This window comes from Hippopotamus amphibius, chromosome 5 (assembly GCF_030028045.1).
Source record: "Hippopotamus amphibius kiboko isolate mHipAmp2 chromosome 5, mHipAmp2.hap2, whole genome shotgun sequence".
NCBI classification, from domain to species: domain Eukaryota; kingdom Metazoa; phylum Chordata; class Mammalia; order Artiodactyla; family Hippopotamidae; genus Hippopotamus; species Hippopotamus amphibius.
In genome coordinates, this window is record NC_080190.1 from 13,310,403 (window position 1) to 13,337,464 (window position 27,062).

At 46.9% G+C, this 27,062-nt stretch overlaps 1 protein-coding gene across 4 annotated transcripts in view; it reads right to left on the reverse strand.

The window, feature by feature from the left end:
• Nucleotides 1-25,450, reverse strand: part of GRK5 (G protein-coupled receptor kinase 5) — a 217,917-nt gene extending 192,467 nt beyond the window's left edge. The window contains exon 1 of one of the 4 annotated variants that reach the window (XM_057734474.1): nucleotides 25,135-25,432. In XM_057734474.1, the coding sequence (XP_057590457.1) occupies nucleotides 25,135-25,186 (52 nt within the window). In that variant the 5' untranslated portion in view covers nucleotides 25,187-25,432. Of the gene's footprint in view, nucleotides 1-25,134 lie in introns of all 4 variants that reach the window. The other 3 variants (XM_057734475.1, XM_057734476.1, XM_057734473.1) reach the window with 3 other exon arrangements.
• Nucleotides 25,451-27,062: the final 1,612 nt, after the last annotated feature.

Consider the following 27,062-nt stretch of genomic DNA (forward strand, 5'->3'; position numbering starts at 1 on the left):
GCTTTGCCCTCTTCCATTTGTTCACATAGAAGCCCCAGAAATAGGTGGTGGCACCATCCCCAGTTTACAGATGAGGAAACTAAGGCTGAAATGAACGGTTTGCTACAGGTCACCCCGCCTAGGGAGTGTTGCATTAATTTTTTTTCTTTTGTTTTCTTTTTTGGGGGGGGGGGGGGCTGCACTGCGTGGCATGCAGGATCTTATTTCCCTGACCAGGGATCGAACCCGTGCCCCCTACAGTAGAAGCACAGAGTCCTAACCACTGGACCGCCAAGGAAGTCCCTTTTGGATTTTGGGGGCTTTTTTCCTTTCTTGGTGTTGCATTAATTAAAGAAGGAGGTAGTTAGGTTGAGGTGGCCTACGTAAGCAAACCAAAATCTAAGCCTGTAAATGCCTCGGGGTTACGAAATTGAAAGGCTAAAGGACAACCAATCATGAAGAGCCAACTGGGCTTTAAGCTTCAGTGAATCAAATAATTTCCTTTCTCTGCTTCTGCAGTTTCTCCATAACCCCCCAGCCACACCCCCCAGGCAGCAGAATACTCCTAACCGCTTCTGGTTAGGCACTGCCCGATGGGAATCGATTTTTGCTCCAATAAACCCTTAAAATGTTTAATATCCCTCAGTTTATCTTTTAACGGAAGTGACTGGAGCCCAGATTTTTTTCAACCCCTAATCCACACTCTTGCCATCAACCGTGGTCAAAGACGGACCAGCAGCCCCAGCAAAGGACGGCGCGTCTGGCACGAGCCGCTCCCTCTGACCTCAGGGCCCTTTGGCCTGGGCCTCTGCATCCTGGAAGGTCTGCCTAGCCAGCATCAAGTCATGAACCTCTCTGCATCCTCTTCCCTTTCAAAACCCTGCTTCTGAGGGGTCTGCCTGCGTGGGCGGAAGGTGGCTCCAAGCCCTCTTCCAGCCCACACAGTCCCTGCATGGTTCAGGCCTCTGGTAAGAGAGCTCCCAGCTCTTTCCATTCTCAAACCCAGTTCATTGGGTTTTCTGGGGGTTTTTTATTTGGTTTTTGCTTTTTTAATGAGCTTTCTCAGTAGCAAAACTTCCTTCCTCTCTTTCCAGCAAGGAGTCAGGCTCTGAAGGTTGTACACGTTATTTAGATTAAAAAGAAATATATGTATATTTAAATGGAAAATGTTTTCCGAACACCTTGATTTCAACACCGCCACCCCAAACAAAGTTTTCTACGGAGTGGTTTCTGCTCTTTCACAGTAAAGTGACTATGTAACTTATTGTCCAAACAGGGACCCTTTTAAGAACGAAAGGGGACACTAGGAATCCTGACACTGGCCATATGATCACCCTTCTTTGCCGGGGTCACCACTTCTCGACGGGAGAATGTGGCCAACCACTTCCAGACAGCAAACTGCATTCAGTTATTTAATGCTGAGCCCTGGATAGTCAACAGCCATGCAGTCCACTGGTTTTTTGTTTTTGTTTTCTTTTTTTTTTTTTTTTTTTTTGGCTGCATTGGCTCTTTGTTGCTGTGCACAGGTTTTCTCTGGTTGTGGTGAGCGGGGGCTACCCTTCATTGCAGTACACAGGCTTCTTTCTCATTGAGGTGGCTTCTCTTGTTGCAGAGCACAGGCTCTAGGCACCCAGGCTTCAGTAATTGTGGCACGTGGGCACAGTAGTTGTGGCTCGCAGGCTCTAGAGCACAGGCTCAGTAGTTGTGGCACACAGGCTTAGCTGCTCCCCGGCATGTGGGATCTTCCCAGACCAGGGCTCGAACCCACGTCCCCTGCATCTGCAGGCGGATTCTTAACCACTGCACTGCCAGAGAAGTTCACAGTCCACTTTTAAATAAAAAAGGTTCTCTTCACTCTACTTTCTGACACAGGAGCTTAAGTGTCTAACAGAAGGGAGGTGTTTTCCTGTTTGCTGCCCAAGAAGCCAAAGGATCCGGCTTTAAGGATTTTTATTTTCTAGCAGTAATTCTAATCTGCTGAGACTAAACCTTTGTAGTCCCTGAATTTTCTCAGGCGGTAAGGGGTGGGGTGTCTAATCCCAGAACAAAGAGGGCTGGGGAGATCATTGGGTCCATCCCAGCCACCAGGCACGGCCACACCCATCATTCCAGATGGAATCGAGGCTCTGGCCCTTTATTTTAAAACTTCAGAAGAAATCATGCCACCTCCCCGGGGTGAGCTAGTCCAAAGTTTAATTGTGATCTTCAGGGCTAAGCACCCCTCCTTCCGGTCCACCCTCCACCTAGGAAACCAATAACATCTGATCCTCCAGCCTGTCATCTTAGCAGCCTCCATCCACTGTAAGGGTATCCTCTTCTCTGCAGGCCAGAAAGCCCTCTCTGTGCCCAGAAAATACTCAGGACATGAAACAGAAACACACACACACATCCCCCTTCCTCCCCAGCTCAGCAGGCTCCCCTCCTGGCCTTTTAATCCCCAGGCAGATTGTAAATGGAAAGACAGGAAATGCAAGATGCGGTGCTTGAGCCATTTCCATCTGAACTCCAGCCCTCCCCCACCCCAGCCTCTCTTCCCTTGACAGACAGACAACCCTTTAAGAGCTCACCCTTGATAGTCTTTCCTGTAAGAACTTGTAAACAGCATCCTTGGAGCTTCAATGTGGGTATTTCCCAGCTCACTTGCTTCCATTTTCTTTGTTGGGGGATGTTCCCAAGGGGAGTGAGAGAGGCTGATGGGAGGGTCTCTCCCCCTCCACTCCCTCCACCTGCTCTCCTGGGCTCCCTACCTCCTTCAGTATCCCAGAAGTTTAAGGGTCTTCCCCTCCAACACTGATTGTATCACTTAGCTTTGTGTGTTAATTTTTGCTTGAAGGAAGCCTTTCCATTCAGTACGCTGGAGACTGCAGATAATGCCTGCCCTCACCTTCATTCCAACACATTCCTACTGCTAAGTATTCATACAGAGGTCTCGCCAATTCTCAGCATTAAATGAACAAAATCTGTGCCTGCTGAAATTATGTTTTAAGTATACCCTGTGCCTGCAAAACTTTTTTTTTTACAGGAGAACTCATTTTTATTATATAACTTAAAGTTTGCAAGGCAAATACACTATGGAAAAGGACAGGCGCCCCAAAGCCAGGAGTTGGTAGGTGACATAACTGAGTAAAGGGGACTTGGTATGGGGCAAGAGGAAATAGTGGAGTCTGTGGTGAAATGTAGAGCCTGGAACCTTGCTCCAAATTAGACAACCAATATGCAACTGCAGACAGATGTTGCTATGTCAAAATGCTTACTTCATATTGCCAGAACTTCAATCTTCTAAGAAAAGTCTAAAGTCAGGAATGTTATGTGAAATTTTCTGATTTTTAAAGTAGTGTGTGGGCTGAACAGTTTGCAACCATGGGCCCCAGCACGACTAGGCGCTGCTACCATCTACACAAAAGAACACAATACCCAGAGCAGCACCCGTGGCCTATGCAACAGGGGACAGCCCGGCACGGGGATGTGGCATGTGACCAAAGGCAGATCCCAGACCCCTGCTCCTCAAAGCCCAGCTCCTCTGGAGGCTGTGGCCTTCTGGGACACTTTCTGGAAATGATCTTATTTTTTAGGAAGGAAGCAATCAGGAACTAGGATTCGCTGTAGTGTAATTCACTTTACTCAAGTTCACTTTACAGAAATTCACTACTTTACAGCCAGTTTTTGCTGAAACAGATCTATAAGAGATATGACGGGTGGTGGTCTTTTTCCAATAAAAATATACAAGATACACTGAGCATAAAGCCCTTAACTAGCTTGGAGGCCCCTGGGATGGAGCAGAAACCAGTAACTCAAATAAATAATCTTACAAAACAAAGGCCTATACCTTCCTTCCCAAACGCAAAGCAGGGGAGTGGACCCTAGACCCAGCAGAGAAGAAAAGCACGTTTAAGAATAATCTTTGCAGGACTTCCCTGGTGGCGCAATGCTTAAGAATCCACCTGCCAATGCAGGGGACACGCATCAAGCCCTGGTCCAGGAGGATCCCACATGCCATGGAGCAACTATGCCCATGTGCCACAACCACTGAGCCTGCATTCTAGAGCCTGCGAGCCACAACTACTGAGCCTGTGTGCCACAACTACTGAAGCCCACGCATCTAAAAGCTCACGCTCCACAACAAGTGCAGCTACCGCAAAGAGAAGCCCACACACTGCAACGAAGAGTAGCCCCGGCTCACGGCAATTAGAGAAAGTCCATTCATCAATGAAGACCCCACACAGCCAATAAGTTAATTAATTAATTAATTTTAAAAAAAGAATCATCTTCGCTTGCTTGGTTTAAACAACTGAGATGACACAGGATGCTGGGAAGTTACTTATCCTCTTTAAGCCTCAGTTTCCTCATCTGTGAAATGGAGGTAACAATAGCACAATCTTAACAGAATCCCTGGAAGGACTGAAACCATCCATCAGCCTTTGGCCAACAGACAGCCTCAGGAGCTTCCTGGGTGCTCCTGGGTTCATCATTCACCCCCAAAGTATTTATTGAACACCTTCTGTATACAGACACATGACAAAGAGCAAAAAAGAGGCCCAGGCCCTGGCCTCCCCAAATCTACTTTTATTTCTTTTTTTTTTTTTTTTTTTTTATTTTATTTTATTTTTTTTTTGGGGGGGGTACACCAGGTTCAATCATCCGTCTACTTTTATTTCTAACAGTAAATCCTAAATATAACATTTCTTCAAAAAGAAAAAAAAAGTGTCAGAAATTACTCAAGCAGATGTCCTTGCACCTTCATATTAAAATGATTCATGCTTTTTGTTATTGAACCAATTCATGAGTTTGGGGGAGGTTAAGCAGCCCGAGTGTGTCTTGTAACGGGCCCTCAATGAAAAAAAACATTGTCACATACTCCCACTGCACAGCATTTGTAACACGTCCAGCCAGCCCACAAACAGTAGAAACAGTAGTACTTCAGGTTTGTTCCTTCACCGAGGAACTAATTTACATAGACTTAATGGTGTGATTTTGTTTTTAAACCTTACTCTTTTAACATTTTGCAATGAGTTACACATTAGTGAATCCCGGGATATGATTTTCCAAAAATAACAGACAAATCAAGTCACTATTATTCTCTGTCCACAATGTTCGTTCTCCTGATTTATTTCTTTAAAATCTGCACATGAAGAACATCACAAGCGATGCAAGCCAAATTTAGAAAACCGTTATCACCCATCCTGGGCTTCAAATTAAACTTAAGGCACACTAGCATTTCAAATCCATCTGCAAAAAAGCAACCTCAAAATATATTTCTGCCTCCCACTGACTGTGGGACTTGGCTAGGATTCCTAAATTGTCTGTGCCTCAGTTTCCTCATTTATAAAATGGGATTAACCAGCTATACTTCCCTCATAGATCTATGGTAGGGACTCAAAGGAATAAGCCATGCAAAGCAAGTATTAGATGCTTTTATTAATATTTTTTTCAACACCAGTGTGAGATAGAGGAACAGGGTGACTGAAAGGGAACAGACCCTGGGGTCTGGGTTCAAATCCCAACTTTTCCATTAATAACTGTGACCTTGGACAAGTTAAGGAATCTCTTTCAGCCTCACCTGTGGAATTAGGATTAAAAACTGTATCTACCTCAAAAGGCAGTTGTGAGGAGGGCCCCAGCAGGTATAAGCACTGTATTAAGTTTACAACTATTTTAATGTTGATAAAACAAAGGCTTATCGGAGGTGTTACCCTCTCCAGGGGGGAGCTGGCTATATAATGAGTTTATGGACACGTCCAGGCTCCCACAGGGAAGCAGATTTGGGATCAAACCAATGTCTGCGTAGACAAATCCACTTCCGGACTCACACACAGCTATTGTTCCTAACACCTTGGGTTCACATTTCCATGGTGACCAGCATGTTTGTTTACTTGTTTCCTGATTTTTTTTTTTTTCTACAACTGGAGTCCCACAAGGGCAGTCAGGTTGGAGACTATTGTTTGTGGCAAACATCAAATGCACCTGCCCCGTGCGCAGGCAAAGCCTGGGACAAATGTTCACCTAGTCTTCCTCGACTCAGCGGATCCTCCAGATCCATGTCGCATCCCTCTGGGCATGCCTTCTAGGGTTAGGTGTCCCCTAAAGTCGTCGCTTCTAACCTTGAGTGAGTCAGGATCCCTTGACTGTTAGTGTCAAGTCGTGGGTCACCCAAACAGGAAGCTCAGGGGATACATCTGGCTCCTAGGATGGCTGGAAACCAACATCAAATAAATGTGATGAGGAATCAATCAATCTCTCTCTCATGTTGCCTTTATTCTCAAGCAGGCCGTGGCAACAGCCCCCAGCAGCTTCAGGCTTCCCTTCCACCAGGCTGGCAACGCCAGCAACAGAAGAGCAGCCCTCTCTGGACCATGAATCACATCCTCATCTCTGGTCCCTGAGGTCAGAGAGAGAAGCAGTGCTCTGATTGGCCGGGGCTGAGTCACATGCTCACCAATAGAGCCAGGTAGAAGTCACTACCACCCAACCTCACAGCTTGAATATGGGGGAGGAGTGGTCTCCCATGAAAAATGGAGGTGCTGTTACCAGAAGAGGAAATGGGTGCTGGGTAGGGAGAAACAACAGAGCCTTCTGCTCCCATGTTTCTTCAAAGCTGCTGCTTGCCGGCACCTCACCAAACCTCACCTCTGGCCTGGAGGCTCCCACAACCTTCTAGGCTCCATGCTGGCCACTCCTCCACTCAGTGAGGCCCAAACCAGACCTGCATCTTTTCCCAGAACCTGCAACATCTCCCCAGCTGTTCTGCAGTGTTGCCTGGGTTCAAACTTAATACGAGGGTGAGTCAAAAATTATCCGCACTCTGGCTGTAGACGTCATAGAAGTTTTCATATAACTGGAGTGCAGATAATTATTGACTCACCCTCGTAGTTTTGTCCTTCCACACACCTCCATATCCCATCAGGTGCCGAGTTCTATAGATTCAGCCTCCAAGGCCATGCCTACCCCGCCTCATCCCCTCTTTTTGGGAGGACCCTGGTCAGCCCCCCACATACTTCTCAGAACTACTGGGCATTTGGCCTCACAGCCTCTGCCGTCAGATCCAGCATCTTCCAGCTCTGCCAGTATCAGCCTCCTCTGTACAAAATCTCAGTAACTCCATTTTACCTAAAAATGTAACTCCCGACTTCTGAGCCTGGCATTCGGAGACCTCTGCACTCCCCATATGACTGTCCACTCTTCCAGCCTTCCCGCCCCCTGCTGCCCTGCACCTACTCCAGCATTAGGCAGACAACCACCTGGTGCCATCCGCCCCCCCACCATCACCACCATTTGGCTCTGCCCTCCCCACTGCCAGGAACCTCCGTCTCCACAGCAGTCTACCCTATAACCTCATGAGGTGGAATTCTTCCCACAACACTGCCTTTAAGGTCAGAGTCAAGCTCCAACACTTACCAGCTGCACGCCTCTGGACACGCACAGCAGCCTTTCTGTCTCATTTGTCTTGTGCAAATGGCAATGACACCTAACGCACTGGATTGAAAACTACATCTCTATAAAGCCCCCTTCGCAGAGCCTGGCACCTGGCAGGGGCTCTGTGAACCGTGGCTTCACACTACCAGCCACCTCCACGGTCCAACCCAAACGGCAACTCTCTGGGAAGCCTTTACTGAATGCCTCCACCGGGATCGCCTTTGTGCTTATATTCTACCTCGTAACATAGTTGGCCGTGTACCTGTCCTTCCCCAACTATACTAGAACTTCCTGAAGAGGAAAGCACTCTCTTTCATCTTTATGTTCCTAAAGCACCTCACCTGGCCTCACACACCTGGGAGAGGCTTGAATCATAGCAGGGAAACTGACTCCAGTTGTGTGCATCCCAAAGTCTTCCTGCTCATTAGCTGGTGTTTGGTTCACCAGATAGAGCTGACAGGACTCCAGTGCCCCGGGCACATCCCTGGTTACAAGATTCCAGACAGTCACAGTGTCTCTTCATCAGTTCCCCAGCTTGTCACACAAGAATTCAAGCGCTCACCTCCCACCAACTGTCACATGAGGATAAAATAAGCAAATGGTGCTGGTTACTGAAGCAAACACACAGTGCCTGCACACCCAGAAGAACCCAGCCTAACAAAGCAAGTGCTCTGGGGGGCATTTAGACAAACCCCAACCCTGCCCAGGGTACTGGGAAGAGTCCCGCACGCCACTCTTGCTTCCTACTCCCCCCTCCAAAACTGCCACCCAGAGGGGCTGCTTCCCTTGCACCAAACCCAACAACAAGAGTGTAAACTCTTCCCAAAAAGTCGAATTCATATTTGAGAGACAAAGATGCTTCCCCACCCAGCAGAGTCAAAAAAATGTACTAGATGCACTAAAGCTTTTATTCACAGATTCAGTCAAGCTAGTCAGTCAATAGATGGGTCCAAAGGGAAATTTCTAGAATCATTTGAGCAAGACGGCTGGAATAATCTGATGACTTACCATGGTGAAATGCTAAGAAGGACAACCCTTGGTGAGATCCAGAGAGCCTGGCACTTTTTTTTTAATGATTTTATTTCTTTATGTTTCCATCAAATGGCCTTACAAAGCACAAACTGTCATCCCCTCCCCCACAAACGGAAATGTCTTTGTTTTTCTAAGTATAATGAATGGTCACTGTATAAAATCCAGGTTTTCCTAACTTCCATTCACTATGTTATGATCATCTCTCTGTGTCAATAAGAATTGATCTCCATAATTCTTCATGGCTACGTATGAGTTCATTTTTTTGAATATGCCAAAATTCATTTTATCAAGCCTCTACTGAAGCTCACTGAATTTGTTTCCAATTTCTATTATAAACACCCTCTACCGAACAACCTCCTGTATAGCATTTATTCATTGATTTTTTTCCTTTTTCCTAAGAAAATATTTTAGAAATAGAATTTCAAGGCCAAGGGTTGCACAATTTTAAGCCTTTTGAGAGAGTGATATATATATATATATATTGCCAAGCTGTCCTTAAGGAAGACTTATTAATTTACACTCCTATCAGTAGTGGAAGTATAATGTTTGAAAGAATTTATTTACCCACACTTCCATAAAGAGGCATTATCAATGTTTAAAATTTTTGCCAATCTAAGATTATGCATATATATAAGATTCTGCTTAGTAGTGAGATTGAGGATATTTCCTTGTATAGTGAATCCCTACATACTGCCTGTCTGACCAGGACCCCCTTTTTTTTTCCCCTAGAAACGACATCCCCCCCTTACAACTTCCATCCTCTCTGGCTGTAACCAGAGCCACCATGTTCTTACAACTTCACTCCAATGGCCTGCAACTGAAGAGTCTAAGAACTGATGCCTGCAATCTATGTTAATTGATCCACTGACAGAAAGCAGGCCAATGGGAGTCATTCCTTAGGATTTTTCGAATCAGAACTGGGGAGGGAAATACCGGTCTCGCTGGAATCTGACATGCCTTCCCCAGTGACTAGTGAGCTAGTTATCTCAACATCATTTCCTGCGTAAGCTGTTCCTTACCCACTGATTTGAATGCTTCCTTTATTATATAGTAAATGTTTGCATATACTCGGGTCTGCATCTGAACTTTGTATTTTATTTATATTCTTTCCTTGGTTTCTGTAATCATTAGGGCATCATCCCCATGTGATGATAAAGCTACAGAAAGGCTAAGTTACTAGCTTTGTGACCCCGGACAAATTAACAACAAAGCAAGGTCAGAACCCACGTGACCAGTCTCCACCCTGTACCAATTCCAACTGTAGAAAACTTATACAGAAAAGGACCACCAACCTTCTCAGCATCACCCTAGTCTATGAAATCTGGGTCCCCAGTCAAGATAAGGCAGATGTCTAGACTGCACATTGCAAGGGAATGAATAAGTGAGTCAGGATTTGCCAGGAACCCACAAGAGCGCTTGGCAGGACCCACTCCCATTGCTAACCTCTTTCCCAGTGGGTGACAACAGTGTCCCCAACCAGAGCCCTGAAAAGTAGGTAATGTCTATCAATCTCTGACTCCTTGTGGGATGTCACCAAGTACACACGAAAAGGTTTCCATCACTCATGTCTAGTGGAACATTCTTACATTTTCTCAACACTATTTACTTATTGTTTTTTTTGGCCAGACAGAGCACTGTGTCTTTTTAAACTTTCCAGGAAGACTGTTTATTAAGATAATACAGTGCAGAACAATCAAACTGTTTATTTTTTACTTTTGATTTAATTTTCCTTTCTGTAATCCACTTAAGAAAATACTAAAATCATGCATTTGCCTTTCTTAGACTGCAGGCTTCAGTTAAATTGGCAGCAGTGAGTTTTTTGTTTTTTGGGGGTTTTGGTGGGGTTTGGTGGGGGATTTTTTGCTGTTTTTCTGTTTGTTTCTATTACACAATAGAAACAACCCTCCCAGCTCCAATTCTTTCCTTGGGGTAATTTTCATTTTAATGTGTAATGCCTGCTCTTCAAATTAACATCGAATCTTGTGAAGTACCCACAGATGAATCGCTATCAGTGGAATATGCACCAGCAAATTCTCCAGATCTGAAGGGTGAGGAGAGCTCCAGAAATCACCTGGGCCGCAGTGCGCAATTAAACAGCTGAGGAAAGTCTGGCTCAGAAAGGTCAAGCAGTGTGTCTAAGCTCACACAGCCAGGGTGTCAGTGGCTCATTCTCCCTCACCTTCAATCTTTTCACTAGAGGCATTCATAGGGCTTTCAACGGAAACTGCATATCTTGGCTTGGTGCACTGAACAGCAAGAGAAGATACCACATTACCTTGAAAAGCAAAAAAGTTGGCATCTCGACCCCGCCTCTAGGAATTTATTAAACGGCTTTTCCTTGAGCTGTGCCAGCTGTGAGCAACGCCACAGCCCCATCTGCTAGTAGATTCAGACCCTCGGTTGAATGTGTCTGTTACTCGACTGATGTACGATGAAAGCACAGACCTGGGAATCTAGAGGCTGGGGTTCTGGTGCCAATTCGATAGTGGGCATCACAGCTGTCTTCTAACGTCAGAAGGGCCCCCTCAGCAAAGGGTGCTGCATTGATTCTAGGTGCCTCCAGAGAGCAGAACCAGGACCCGGTGGGTTAGCCCTGCGCCAGGAACACCTGGGCTTGACTGCAGGCTTGGGTTTATCATCAGCATTTGGTGAGGCCCAGGGAGATACAAGGAAAGAAAGAACACCTAGTCCCCGCCCTCAGGGAGTTTGCTGTAGAGTGGGTGAAGCCAAAACCCTATCACACATACATATATACACACATACATACATATATTTATATATTTTTTAATCCAGCTTGACAGAGGCTGTGAGTGTCCCAGCACCAGAACGATTTGAGCAAAGGGCAGAAACCGACTGCCAGGGAAGCGGCAGAGGGTCCCGCTGGAGGAGCCAGGTGGGAGGTGAATCTCCAAGATCCCCTCAGAAGACAGTGAGAAACCCTTTGGAGCAGGGGTCCCCACACCTGGCTGATCCTGGGGAGGTCTTAAAATACAGATTCTCAGGTGCTCCCCATGAGCTCCCGACGCAGAACATCACGGGCAGGGGCTTGGTGCTATGGGCTGCTCTGTGTGCTCCCCCCGCCCCCCCCCACAAAAAGATACATTGAAGCCATACCCCTCAGAATGGGACCTATTTGGACACAGGGTCTTTACAGAGGTAATTAAGTTAAAACGAGGTCGCTAGGGTGGGCCCCAATCCAAGACGACTGGTGTCCTTATAAAAGGGGGACGTTGTGGACCCAGAGACAGATACAGAGGGAAAACCACATGAAGAGACACAATAAAGAGAAGACAACCATCTACAAGCCAAGAAGCTAGGAGAGAGGTCTGGAAAGGATCCTTCCCTAGCACCTTCAGAGGGAGCGTGGCCTGCCCACAACTTGATTTTGGCCTCCAGAACTGTGAGACAATAAACTTTTGTGGTTCTAAGCCTCCCATTTTGTGGTACTTTGTAGCCCTAAGTGGCCCTAGGGAAAGCAGCCTGGAACTGAGGATTAGAGCCAAACTGCCTCGGAGGAGAACCCTGAGCTGGGGGCCGGTCCTACTCTGGAGGCTGCTTCCGCACTGGCCCTGCACTCCGCACACACGGGTTTCCTTGGGTCCTGCGACCCCCTCCTCCGGGGAAGGAAGGAAGGAGCGGGCTCTAGTTGGCGGAGCTCCTTCCTGCACTCTGAGAGGACAGTGAGCCCTCGGCCACATGCAGCCTCAGCATCCAATTAAGGGGCAGCCTTTCTCCTTTCCCTGCGGCTTCCAGGCACAGTGAGCCCCTGGTGGGCGAGCCGATACACTGACAAATGCTTCCAGGAAGAAAATGCTACTCTCTCCTCCAACTGTCACAAAAATAGTAAAGACCTAGGATCTTGGACTATGCCCTCGAGCCAAGCTTATCTCAGAGGGAGATAGAGTGGGGAGGCAGGGCCAGGGACTTGTTCTGTTTTGTACTGTTTTCACTGTGGATTCTCAAGGTGGGACTCACAGAACCTCACCCAGGTAAATCACATGCAAACCTGCAGTCAAAGCAGTTACCTAAGGAAGAACCTGCAGACTTCCACAGAGGAGAAAGCTACACCAGCTCAGAGACAGGAGGCAAAGGACACTATGCGGAACCAACAGAAGCACATGCAGCACTTTTGAAAGAATGAGGAAAGGGTGCCCCTTCCCCAAGATACATTTGTGAATCTACTCCCTCTGAACAATGACCTCTGAACTCCAGGTTCAGATGCCTCCCTACAGTTATGCAACATACAAATGTGGAAGTCCTTAGAGATGAGAAAATATGCAGTGAGTTAGCACCAGAGGAGGAAGAGGAAGAAGTGGGTCCTTGCTGTGTGACTCTGCAAAATCATATCATCTCTCTGAGCTTGATTTTTTTCTTCCTCAAGTTGAAATGACAATAATAATAGCTGCCAAGTCTGGCTTGTGGTGCTGATCAAAAGAGAGGAAATACACGGGAATTCCCTGGTGGTCCGGTGGTTAGGACTCTGTGTTTGCACTACGGGGGCACAGGTTCGCTCCCTGATCGGGAGCTAAGATCATGCAAGCCTTGCAGTGCAGCCCAAAAGAGAGGGAGACAGAGACAGAGAGGAATATGGGTTCTTATCTGAGCCTGTGTTCCCTGCCGGATTCACACACGCAAAACTCAGGGGCAATTACAAAGTCGTTGCCAAGTAAAGTCACTGAACTTGATTTCCCTAGTCGAAGCTTTGAATACCATAGAACAGGTGACTGAACACTCAGAGGTGGGGGTGTTAAATCCCAAAGGTTTCAAAAATGTCTCATCACACGTCCTCATGTGTATCATGCTTCTTTCTCATCAGAAAATGTACTCTGTACATCCCTAGGATCACTTAACTCCATTTCAGAAATTATCACTATTCTTCCCAAAGTGGGGGGTGAGAGATGGGGGAGGGGGGAGAGCTATTAGGCAGATACCACCATGGGAGAGGGTGCGAGGACTAAGTTTTTAAATAAGTATATAAAGGTGTTATACAATGGGTAGAATATTCCCACATTGTTTACAATATATTTAAAAACTGGAAAACCTAAATGGGCCACTATAGGGGCTTGGTTAAATACATTATTGAACTACTCCAAAACAATCAAAGACACAGACCTGTTTACAACCAGATAACCCCTGAGGGTCTGCTAGAAACCACCCAGCATTCCACTGAAACGACACTCCGTTTCCAAAGTCTTTCACAATTTTTCCTAACACCCCGCCATTTCATGGGAAACTATAAACAGAGATATGGGAAGGCACAACAACTTCTTGTCGACTGGAAACAGCTGCAGAAGCACGTGAATACTAGGATCCCATTTGTGTCGAATGTGTCTGTAAGTTCATACCTGCATATACACAGAGATCGAGAAAAATGTCCACCTAAAGGCTGACAGTAATTACCTCTGAGGGATGGAGCCGGTACTGGGGGCACATGGGAGCAGGGAGATTTTGACTTTCGTCCAGATGTTTTGCACTGTTGTTTGCGTTTTCTTTAGTAAGCAAGTATGGTCTGTGCAAATGTTTGAAAACCTTCAAATTTAGATAGAATGACTCCTATTGAATTGTGAGCCACAGCGGCACACATGATTCTTTGCACATGTCTCATGCATCTTAGTATTGATGTTCCCATTAGCTGGTAAGATTATTGAGGGCAGCAGCCACGACAGAGCAGAAAGAACATCAGAGTAGAGACCGGGCTTGGCACAGGGTCTGGGCTGCAGAACTAGCAGCATGTTCCAGGATGAGGCATTTCTTGGGTTGGCCAAAAAGTTCTTTCGAAAAACCCAAACAAACCTTTTGGGCAACACAATACCTCTTTGAGCCTTTGATTCTTCATGTATAAAATGCGGAAGAATAAAACACACCTCACAGGACTATAAAGAGCAAATGAAACCATGGGCACGAAGGACTCTATAATTCCTAAATGATTCTGTTAGAAAGAAGGGGAGAATTCCCTGGTGGTCCAGCGGTTAAGACTCTGCGCTTTCACTGCCGACAGCAAGGGTTCAATCCCTGGTCAGGGAACTAGTCCTGCAAGCCACGAGGTGCGGCCAAATGAATAAACAAAATAAAAATACCTTTATTTGAAAGAAAGCAAGAAAGCTCCACTGCTTCCTGTCCTCTGTTCAGAGCCTAGCGTGGTACCCAGTACACAAGAAGACCTAACTAAATACTGGATTTATGACACAAGAGAAGATGCAGAAGACAACCTAGGGTTATTCCCCTCGGAATTCTGCTTGCAGGGATCCCCGAAGCTCTCTATTTAAGGCAGACATTTAGAATGCTGAGGCCCACCATGGGAGAACGAAATTATACGCAGACATAGGTCCACTTCTCTGAATAGGCCTCTCAAATCCTCGACCCCCTCAGAGTCATTCCTGAAATGTCTGTAAGCTGCCCAAAAAGACTAGTGAGAGTACCAGGCACCAGGACATTAAACAGCCAGCCACGCAACAGTTACCAAAATGTAAACTGAGAAGTGTCCTTGAAGGGAACCGGAAGACTAACCCTCACCTTAGTCACCCATGGAACCGTCAAGGAAATCAGGTTTGTCCTTCTTTAATTTGTATTCTGCTATATGTTATAAGAGAATTAAGCTTTAACTTTCAAAAGCCCTCTAATTGGATACTACTGATGGGAACACATCTGGGGCAAATATCTAGGCCTGGTGCATTCCACCTCAAGCAATGGTTAGTGGTTTGGAGAATGAGTGTGTGGCAGAATAACCAGTGGTTACTAATTATTATATAGCACAGATCTGGCATCACCCATAGAGCTCCGTCATGTCGGCCCCTTCCTCTTCAGAGGGGATTACAGGATCGACTGTTTAGAAATTTTTTCTCTGAGTTAACATACGTTTTCCTTGTCTTAATTGGATCCAGCCTCTTTGCCCATGAGCAAAAAGGCAATTTTTCTATAACGATTCTATTCTTCAAATGCCAGGTCATCAGCCATTCCTGGGTCTGGAAGGATCCGTGTTTGGCTTCCTATTTTCTTTCCATTTGCTCAGCCTCGTTCTAGCAGTGATGCGAAAAACATGTGAAGATTGTGTCCTAAGCTACCTTCGATTTAACCAAAAAAGGTATGTGTTATCAGCATGAAACATCTCCGACCCACACAGAGCCTCAGAATTGGGGAGAACTGTTTGCCCCGAATGTTTGGTCTAACGCAAATATTTATTTCTTCCAAAACAACTAAAACAAACCACTTCCAATTTGGGGGTGGGGAAGTCTGCTAGACATTTTTCACAGTTCAGACAAACATTTGGAAAACATTTTCCAATTTGCCCTATACCCTCAGTTAATCTTTCTTAACCATATTGAATCATCTCCTAATTTACCATTGACCGCGACATCAAGGCCACTTCTTAAAGGACCTTATTTTCTCAGCTCTTCCCCCTCCTCCACGTAACTTAGATACAGCATCAGCCAATCATTCCCAAATTGAAATCTGTTGAACACCTACTATGTTCCAGGCACACACTCATCTGACTGACAGCCTCCCTCATCTATGACTGTAGGTTTAGTGGCATCAATCTGCAACAGGACTCAGCTTGAGAAAAGTGGGATTTTGAGATCTCTTTGCCATTCAAGCCTGCAGCCCAAGTCTTTGTCCCCACCCCACCCCCCTATTTTCCTACAGCGTGGGGTTCCTTCTCAGGGGATGTTATCCAAGCATCCTAACAAGCTCTTCCTGAGTGCCTGAACAGACAATGTTAAGACAGAGCAGAGCCAGTTCCTGCACCAGCCATCAGAGAGCTGTTTTTCCTGACCCATTTGTTGACCCTCCTCCAGACCCGTGCCAAGCTGGAACTGCATTTTCAAGCGAGGTTTCCTAAGACTTTTTATCAGATATGCAGACCAATTACACTGGCTGGGTTCTCTCTACCCTGCAGTTGGGTCCTTCTATCTTTCACCCCCCACTTCCCTTCCTGAAGCGGTTAAGTTCAGAGCTTCACCTTCTCTGCAGGAGCAGATCAAAGCCTTGACTTCCTGTCCCTACATTACTGGGCCGGTGACATCATGTAAGCCTCCTCTCCAGCAAGATGTCTCAAGTTTGACAGCAACCCCCAGGGAAGAGACTCTCAGCTCCCAAAGATCCTTGAAAAGGAAAGTTGCTAAATTAATGCAAAATGCATGCACGCACACATGGTCTGGTTACTAAATGCAATACCCATAGGTTACCCCTGAAACCTGGAAAGGGTTAACCCTGAGAGAGCTTCTCTGGGGAAAAAAAGCTGCTTCATACATTCTCTTTAGGAGGGAGAAGGGGTGTGCCCTGCAATGCAGTGGAGAAACCACTCCAGTAGGTTTCCCCCACCTCCCCCACCCCAGCCCCCTACTTTTTTACTAGTAAAGAAAGCTGCAGAGACACGAGCATATACCTAAGGGGCATCAGGTACAGGCACATGGCAACAAGGCTCTTCTGAGGGGTAGCAAGCACCCAAGGGAGGGGCACTCGGGGCAGATGTGACCTGCACGTGGCAAGCCGACATTGGCAGGAACTGGCCTGTCCAGTGCCCACGTCTCAGCTCTGCCGAGGAAAGGGAGCAGCGTGGCTGCCATTGACGTGTCCCCACCACTGCCCATCTCATTTAATCCCCTGTCCCTCAGCAGCAATTCTTTGGCTACTCAAGATTCTCCCCAAGCCCTGCCGGGAGGAAGAAGAACGCCAAGAGGCTGACCTTGCACTTTGGGTGTGCTGGTATGCATGAGAAAGAGGGGAACACAGGTAGGAGAACACGCAGGTAGGAGAACACAGGTGACGGGGCTTCAGAAAGGGTCACAGCCATGTGTGCACATACTCACAGGTACAGGCACGTTATGTATGTGTCCTCCTCGTCAATCACAGATTCTCTCAAGTTGATAAACAGTTCTACTTTATAACGGAAACACCAACTGTGAGGTAGTCATTCACCGCCTAGTAGGAATTAGTTTATCCAACTGCTCTCAAATTGGCATTTAGCTGAAATCAGGATCTGGGAGGGCAATTAGACTCCCATTTTGCCCCTTTTCCCCAGGAAATCTGACAGACACCCTCTTTCTCTTCCACAATTGCAACCTCAGGGCATTTACATTTAGAAACCATACTGCCCTGAGAAATGGGTTTGGTTTTTTTAGTTTCTGTGGGAGTTTGGGGCTTATGTTATTACGGGGCAGGGGAAAGACTTCTTTTGGAACATTAAAGGATTTTGAAGGACTTCTCCAGAAAAGCCCACAATAACCGTGGACAAGGGACTCCCTTTCTTTCACCCTACTTTCCCTATCTGATAACCAGGGGTGACCCCTATTCTGGAAAGCGGAGGACAGATCAGTAGACCCACTGAGAAGCCTTGGGGCCGCCAAGACCCTAGCTGCCCTGTGGGGCTCTGCCACTTCCCAAGCCAGGAATGTTCTTATCTGTTTATCTCAGGTTCTTTTACTTTTGGCACAGGCCCCGGAGGTTGTCCTTGGAGGTTTATTTTACCACTGCCTTTTAAAAAAATATTGATACTTCACAGACTACAAATTCCTAGAGACAAAACAGGCCCGATGGAAATTAGTCTAATTTATTACTGACTTCTGTCAGGAGGAGGTTACCAGTTGACTCTTTGGCACAACTTCAAATAGCTTCTGACCCTAAAGAACAGCAATGAACTGTTTTACTGTTTCAAATAATCGTGTTGCTTCCTAAGTATGTTCTAACTGGGCTATCCTTAAAATGTTTCACATCTCACAGGAGACAGTCCTTTTTAAGAAGAAGCCATTTTAAAGTGGGGTACAAGAACAGTGTGTTTTTGACATCTTTCTCCGTGATCTTCTTTCAATCTGTCCTGTTCAAAAGAATGGAAACCCTTAAAACTGTTGTATCTATTTTCCTGCTCATTTTAGACCACCTTTTTGAAATCCACAGAAAGAGGGTTTTATTCCTCCCTTCTTTTTGCAGATGTCTGTACACACAACTTTTTGTTTTTAATAAGAAAGCGATGGTTTTAAAATATCCTCACCTCAGGAGTTTCGAGAAGGAACATGGGGCCCTGAGTGCGTCTATAACATGCACTTAATTTGAATCAGGACAGTCAAGTTGCTCAATCTAGGCAAATTTCCCAACAAGATATGAAAAATAAAGGAGAGACATGGGTAGCTTACTACCACCAACATCTATAATTGTCCTTGAACTGCGTTTTTCTCTGAAGTGACTCAGTCCTAATCTCCAATCCCCCAGCACTCCCCCCCAGCCCTTCCTCTGTTTCTCCTGCAGCCGCCCCTCTCTCCTTCTCCCTGCCCCATTTCCCTCTCCTACTCTCCCTCACCTTCTCCCAATTTTCATGTCAGAAGTTAGGGAGTTATCACACTCATTTAATTCAATGTGTAGAACTCTAGAGAAGCTCTGTCCAAGTGAACTTTCTGCAGCGCTGGGAATGCTCTACATCTGCACCATCCAACAGGGTAGCCACCAGCCACATGTGACTGCTGCGCACTTGAAACGTGGTTGGCAGGCTTCGGGAATGGAGTGTTTCACTTTAATTTAAACGTTAATAGCCACATGCAGCTAGCAGCTACCATGTTGGACAGCACATCTTTAGAGGACTAGACAGACGCCCTTAACACTTTCAGGTCATCCCAGGCGACAGGCTCTACCAGAGGATGCTCTCAAACCAATTCCAAGAAAACACCAAAAAGGAAGGCGACCTCCACCATCTTTACTCCTGAACTTCGGCCCATCATCCCCACCCAGGCTGCAGCCCTAGGAAGACCGCCAAGGTTCCACCTGGAAGGCACCTCTGCACCAGTTTCCTCTTGGATCTCCTCATTCCTCAACCAAAGGGTCCTCTTGCTATTGTTTTGAGTGGTTTCCATTTGCAGGAACTGACCTTCATAAAAACACAGTGTCTTGGAAAATTAGCAGTTGTCTTCCAGATTCGGGCCTATCCCTCAAGCATGACCTCTGAATTATACTTAAATCATGTTTTGGTCCCTCAGGCTAGCGTCCAACTTCTAGGTACAGCAGAGTCAACAGAGAGCTCCCAGCTAAGCAGGTCATACCACAGTCAACTTCAGCTCTTTGGGGGAAAAAATCAGGTTCTCCTAGGATCTGATTTATCAGTTTAAACCTAAGAAAAGGGGCTTCCCTGGTGGCACAGTGGTTACGAATCCGCCTGCCAATGCAGGGGACATGGGTTCGACCCCTGGTCCGGGAAGATCCCACATGCTGTGGAGCAACTAAGCCCATGCGCCACAACTACTGAGTCTGCGCTCTAGAGCCCACAAGCCACAACTACTGAGCCCTGGTGCCACAACTACTGAAGCCTGCGCGCCTAGAGCCCATGCTCCACAACAAGAGAAGCCATCGCAATGAAAAGCCTGCACACCGCAACGAAGAGCACTCACCACAACTAGAGAAAGCCCGCGTGCAGCAATGAAGACCCAACACGGCCAATAAATAAATAAATAAATAAATAAATAACTTTACGAAAAATAAAAAAGGCAGCACAATTTATACCAAATGGAGTACTTCCTCCAGTGTCTGGATGGTACTAAATGGAACAATATTGTCTTTACCCCCAAAAGATAAAAATTTAACCTTTATTTATGGATTAAAATCTTCTCAATATTTAGGATATTTTTAAATAAAATTTTTCACTGCAATGTAATAGGGTGTGTTTCAAAATAGAAATCACTCCTATTATTTAAGCCCACATAATCTATTTTAATCATTTAAAATCACATCTAAAAACCCTTTATCTTCACTATTCTATTTTGAAGTGAGGTGTGGGGGCTAGGCATTGTAAGACTGAAGAAATTCCTGATTTCCTTTTCTATGTGTCACCTGTTTTTAGTCACTTTCTATTGTTTTCTCAAGTTTCACCCCTGAATTGCATGATCTACTGCAGTGAGAGCTCTGTAATCAAAAGACTTTTTTTATTTCAAAAAATGTCTAGATATTATAATGTTTTACCTTGAGCCACAAATATACTGGCAACAAATATTAACGTTAAATATTGCCCACAGTCCTGGAACTTTTTTGTTAGAACACTAAGTTCCCAGGTCTGTGCTGAATGGCCCTTGATAAAGGTGAATTTGGTCCTATATTGAGCTCTTTCCTGAATTCACTCGATGTTATTGAAGTCTTCGGCCCACACCCAAAGTGTATCATTTAGCAAGCCACTACAAGAGTTAGGGCTGCTGAAGACATAATTTAAAAAAGGATTAGTTTGGGGACTGGAAGAACCAAGCTTTTTGGAGTTTAGAATCTGACAAGCAGCAGCTAAGCTATTGAAAGATGACAGTCTTGTGGGCATTTATCTGATGGTTTTAAAAACAGGCAGCTGGACTAATTAAATCATCACTTGAAATCTTTCTATAAGAAAGCAAGGCCTCTGAAAACGTTTGCTTTTGGTTTCTCCACCTCCAAGTTGTCAGTACTGAAAAGAAACTCAGAAAAAGTAAAAGGCAGTTTCATTTAACGACGGCATTGTACTTAATAGGCCCAGCAGCCTTTACACACGCTGAGCTGCCCACACCCGGGATGCAAAGCTGCTGCTCCTCTGCAAGAAGACTGAAGGGAGAAGCCACGGGTGGATTATGGATTAAGTACGCCTGCCGATAGCAGCAGGAAGGCTGCGGGCTTCAGAGACATTCCAACGTTCTAACAACAGAATACACAGATGTTTCGGTTTTATCATCGTGAACTAGGGTGCAAGGGAAAGAGGGAAGAGGGGCAAGGGCTTTCAGCCCCGCTGTGGAATGCTGAGTCTGTTTGGGCAGAGCCTGCCCCTCGCCGGCTGCATGCGTGTCCCCTCCCCTCTCCAGCCCTCCCCAGCCTCTGCTGTCACCTTTTCCCAGGTCCCCAATCTTAATCATCAGAAAGATTCGGGCCAACAAATTTACAGAGATATCTGAGTAAAACATTCTTGCATATTCTGGTTTTTGACATCCTGACCAAGGGCAAAGTCGATACGCTTTTGACTTCTCAGTTCCTGTCTGCTAGTATCACGCCCAGGAAAATGTGATCAATACTCCCTTCTCTGTCAACTCTATTGATCAAATATGGCTTCTGCTGGCCTGTGAAGAAAGGAAAGGTGGACCCTTACAAAATTTCTGCTGAATACTGTTCACTCAGGAGTGAGGCAACCGATCTGGGACATGACAAAAACACAAAAACATTTACTGCAACAATAAAGCCAAAAGGAAACACACAAAAGGCCCTCTGCAAACACTTTCTCACTACTATTATTTCAGCACTACTGCTCTTGCCAATTTTTTGAGGTTCTAAAATGTAAATAGATAGATAGATAGAGTTAGTGTGGGTCTCCTTTCATTAAATGCTTAATCACTTAGCTCATTTCCATAAATTGGCATGAATTCAGTCTCAGCTTATTTCTTTTTTCCCTTAACCACCCACTTTTTTAGGAGAGTAATCTACACTTCCTAAGGATAATCAAGTTGATGTTTTCTCATGAAACCGGAACAAAATACATTTGGGTGGTTTCAAATTTTGAACCCAGATCTCTATCTTATTTCAAAACAACTACCACAAATGTGCGATCTGCTTCCTATGTTTTCTAATTACTAATGATGAATCATTTTTACTGTAATTCACTTACAGGTTATCTATCTTGTTGCTATATTTATTTTTCCACTTTATACATGTATTATTATGGTAAGAATTTGAACTTACAATGAATTTAGAAGACATCTGTCTTTAAGAATGCATAACAATAACAAAAGATAGGCCCTAAAATTGCCCACCAACATAGACAACTACAAATTCCTTTATAGCATTTACAAAGTGTGTCTGTCTTTCTTCAAGGCCTGTTTCTCTATTGTTTGGGACAAATGTGACTTTTACTTGAAAGCCACATTTTAAATTGTTTACAATGTATTTTGTTAAGTGAACTAAATTAAATTTCGCATTCACCATATTTCTCATCTATAACCATTCACAAGAATCTTCAAGAAGTGGTTTTAAACATTCTAAACACAGATTTTTTAAGATACTACAAATTTTATGTTAGCTCTTTCACTAAACTGACTGGAACTTTAATTCCTGAATATTTGGGTAATATGATTATTAGGAGAATTACTTAATTGAAAAGAATGACTTCACCTATATGAAAACTGGGGAGAGAAAAACAAATTGCTTTTTATTTCTAAAAACTTCTACATTAATTAGAATATATGGGCTCCAGACGTAGAGAACAAACGTATGGACACCATGGCAGGGGGAGTGGGATGAACTGGGAGATTGGGACTGACATACATACACTAATATGTATAAAATAGATGACTAATGAGAACCTGTTGTATAGCACAAGGAACTCCACTTCACTGTACAGTAGAAACTAACACAACATTGTAAAACTATACCGCAATAAAAAAAAAGAACAGATGTGCTCAAATCTTTCATAAAGACCCAGCAAGAAGAAAGTGGAAGCACTTAAAATCAAGGATCCTCTGTAGCCATAAGGGGGGGGGGGGGAGAAATGCAAATTTCAAAATGAATTTTCCATGTAAGTGATTAATTTTTCACATTCACATGTCAGTTTCTCTGTATCCTTACAGGCAAGGCCCCCTCCATTTCAAAGGCATCCTCAGGAGCTATTTTCTCACCAGGAGATGACTACCAAACTCTCAAAGAGAAATTGAAAAGACTTTAAAAGGAAAAGGAAGTGAAAGGTACATTCTTGGGAACTTTTAATCACTGTAATTTGGTCATTCCATATAAGCCTCCAGACTGTGGCTCTCTTTCCTAAGGCTCTGAAAAAACCAGTTTGTTAACCTGACAGACAAAATTATCAAGCAGTGAATTCATTTCGGTGAAAAAACAAAAAACAAAAAAACTGGGGAGTCCAAATTGGGGGAGAAAATTGATAATACTTTGCTCACTCCAAGCAAAACATTTTAAAAGAAGCAACCACATTCTGAGCAAAGAAAAAAGCAAGCTCCAGGCAAACGAATGTGTAGAGCAGCAAATCTAGGCAGCAGAATTCCCCAGGCAACAGGAGAAACCAGTGAAACTTGCAAAGCCTCCAATACCATCATATCCAATGACTTCCCAGGAAAAAATTTTAGAATGGAGAAAGGGTGAAAACTGTCCCAGCCCCCGAGTCCTGAGATGTACAACCATATACCACCACTAGGTGGCGGCTGCAAAGGCTGTGAGCGGGGTAGGGTGGGGGCGCTGTTTTCTCCGCTTTTTCCCCTCCAGGATTCACTGCCGCGTTCAGGAGAGAGCCCACCAGCTCCCACCTTGATCCAATTTGCTAAAATGTCAGGTTAGGAAAAAAGAAAACACTCGTGCTTTAGAACTTGAAGTCACCAAGTAAGAGCCTCTCTTAAAAGTCTGTTCACACCAAAGCTGAGCAATGGGAGGGACAGACCTGCACATTTTCAACTCGGCTGGAGTTTTCAAAGCAAACCTTCCAGGCTGCTGCTTTAGAGACAAGTGACGACGAAATTACGACTTGAGTTGCTGAGCTGTGCATCACCAACTCACACATCGTGTACAATGCCACAAGGTGATGGAACCGGCTGGACAAACATGAATCGTTTTATTGTTGGCCAGAAGATCTTCCTTCATTCATCAGAGTGGGTGAATGAAAATATTAAGAAGTAAATAAGGCTGCTCCCCAAATATCCTTCTGAAGTCAAGACCTTACTTAGACTGCCTTCTACCTTGGGTGTCAATTAAAGCCTCCTCCCATGAAAGGGAAAACCACTTCCCCTTTCATAAAAAGGCTGCACCCAGAGCTCAAATGTTGGCAAAAGAGATGTTACATGAATTCCAGATGTTCCTAAATTATGTATGTTTACACGCACGCACGCAATCATTTTAGGAAGCATCTAAGTTTCTGGGCCACTTTCCTTTCTTTTTTTTTTTTCTTCCCCCATCTCAAGGAAGAGTTAAAAAGTGTATTTATAGTCTCGAGTTAGGTTCTTACCCACTCCCTTTAGACGATATTTCCTGCCAGCCTAATGCAGAAAATCTAATGATTTGCATCCAAAACACAGGCACACTTACCTTTCTTTTCTTAATTGCGCCAAAACCCAAAAATTTCACTTCTCTCTCCCCCTCCCCAAAGGGGAAAAAAACCCCACCCCTGAAATCCTGAATTATTTTCTAGATGATTTGTACAGCCATCCTCTCGTTACTCTATGAACAGGCTAATTCCTCAACATCTTACTTTGCCTTTAAAAGGCTTCCTTCCACACGACGGGATTTCCCTAAGAAACATTCCCAGCGGATGGTTTCCAGCAATAGCCTATATCAACTCAGCCTGCGCAAGCAAAGACTCGGCTTCTGCTAATTCCACCCCCCCTCCCCCCCGCCCAAACACACGAATTCACTCACAGAAACATCCCGGGCCGACTCGGAAAAGCTATTTTATTTGCATGTTTGCCCATCTCTTCCTGAATGAATGCCTTTCCAACTGACCTTTCAAGAGCTGCCGGGACCGCACGATCTGTAAGGTTAGAGCTGGAAACTAGGGGATATTTTAGCATCCTGATCCCTGCAACCTCGACGTTTCTCCTTCTCTGCCCAAGTCCAGATTCCTTGAGCACAAGGGCAGGAACCCTGAAGCGTCTGCAGAGCAGCTCTCCGAGGTGTCCTGCTCGCGACCAACTCACTGCGGGCATTCTGCACAAGCACAGCCCCAGCCCACCGGCCGCCCGACACCCGCACCCCGGCCCGCGGCGAATGCGCCAGGCACGCACCCACCCTGCCTCTTACCTTCCCTGGCTTTCAGCAAGACCGTGTTGGCCACGATGTTTTCCAGCTCCATTGACAGTCGGCGGTCAGCGAGGGAGCCGGCCGGCGGGGCTGTCAGCGCCTGAGGGTGCTGCCGCAGCTGCTGCCGCTGCTCGGGCTGCTGCCGCTGCTGCCGGAGCCGGGAGCGAGCAGCCCGCCTAGCCTACCGCATTATTCCTGCTCTTACCCCTCGGAGTTTCCACCTCTGCAAAGAGGAGCCGCCGCCGCCGCTTCTTCCTCCCTCCGTGTCCCCCCTCCCCCCCTCCCTCAACAGTCTCCCCCCCCACCCCCCACCCTCCGCGTTCCTCTGTCACTCCATTCTCCTCCCCTCGGACTCCCTCGGATGCTTTAATGCCTCGGATGCTTCTGCCTCCCCTCCGTCCCTCCCGGGGGTGTGGTACTCGCAGACTCGGGCGGCCGCATTGCGCAGGCGCCAGGGCGGGCCGCGCCTCCCTCCTCGGCGCCCGTGGCGCGGGGCCTGCTGGGACTTGTAGTACTCGCCGCGCGCGGCGCCGAGGTCCGAGAACCGCCCGCGGACGTGCACTCGGAGTGAAGACGGGGGCGACCCAGGGCTGCAGGGGCGGTGGGCGAGTCAAAGGCGGCCCGGCCCAGTGCTGGTGCCCGGATTCGCGCGTCCACGCCTGAGGCTCGAGGCTCCCGCTTCCCGCCCCGCCGAAAGCCCAGAAAGCGAAGTGCACAGGCCACGGCGGCGGCGGCGGCGGGCGAAGCGCCGCGGCCGGGCCGGGGTCAGTGCGGGTCCCGGCCTCCCCTCGTGGCGTGCCCGGGATGGAGGGAAGGCGCGCGGGCCGGCCCGACCGCGCGCCGCAGCCCGCTTCCTCCGGGGGACGCCGGGCCCACGCGGGGGTCTGCCGCCCACAGGCTGCGAGGCGCGCCCGTGGGCCCCGCACGCGGCGGGCGGCCACTGTGCGCCGTCGCACACGCACGCCCGCTCGCCCGCTGACAAAGCTGTACTTTGTTTCCTCCGAGGGCGCGAAGGGGTCTGCGAGCCGGCGGCGACCCGCCGCTGGCGGCCCATCGGCGGCCGCGGAGCCCGAGCGCCCCCCGGCGGCCGCGGGGTGGAGGCGCAGCGGCAGGTCCAAGGGGACGCCGGTCCCACCCGCACACACACACCCTCTGCGCGCGGGACGCCGGGCCGGCGACTCCGGGGATGCGGGCGTGGGAAGCGGTTGATGTTACACCTGACCTGCCTTTCGGCGCGCGGAGCCCGCAAATCAACTAGCCTCATTACAACCAAATTCATTCAGGTTAATAAAAATGCAGACGGAATCGTGGGAATCAGGAGCGTTAATAAGGAACGGCACCCAGTCGGTGTTGGAAGTTCGTTTTCAAATTCCGCGCTGATTGATCTTGGGACCCTTAGTGCCTTTCCACTGTGTGCTCAGAACATGAGACCCCAGATCTGAGCTCAGCGTCGCTCCCTTGCTTCCTCTGAAGGCCCCGCTCCTGGGAAATGCGCCCTGGGACACCCGGGGTCTGCGACAAGAGTCCTCCGACCTGGGGGAGGGGCGAGCTGACCGCAAGGAACAACGAGGCCTTTGCCTCCTGCGCATCCTGCGGGCCGGATATCCGTTCGGAAGCCCGCTCTGGGCCTTCTCCGTATGAAAGGAGGAAACCTTCCGTCCCTAGGGCTGCCAGGAAGTGGCAGGGAGGTGCCGAGAGAAACGGAGAACAATTATTATGCATTGGAGAATATTAATAGACTTTCCAGGCCTTGGAAACGAGGACGGTCGCTGATTCTAACCGCGCAGGATTGTCTTGTTTCCCGTTGGAGTGCATCCATCACCACCACCTCCTCCTAAGTGTCTGGATTTGGGTCAGTGGGCCTCCCTGGGCCTCGCTTATCTTGTCTGCAAAGTGGGAGCAATAACAATTTACCTGTCAGAAGGCAG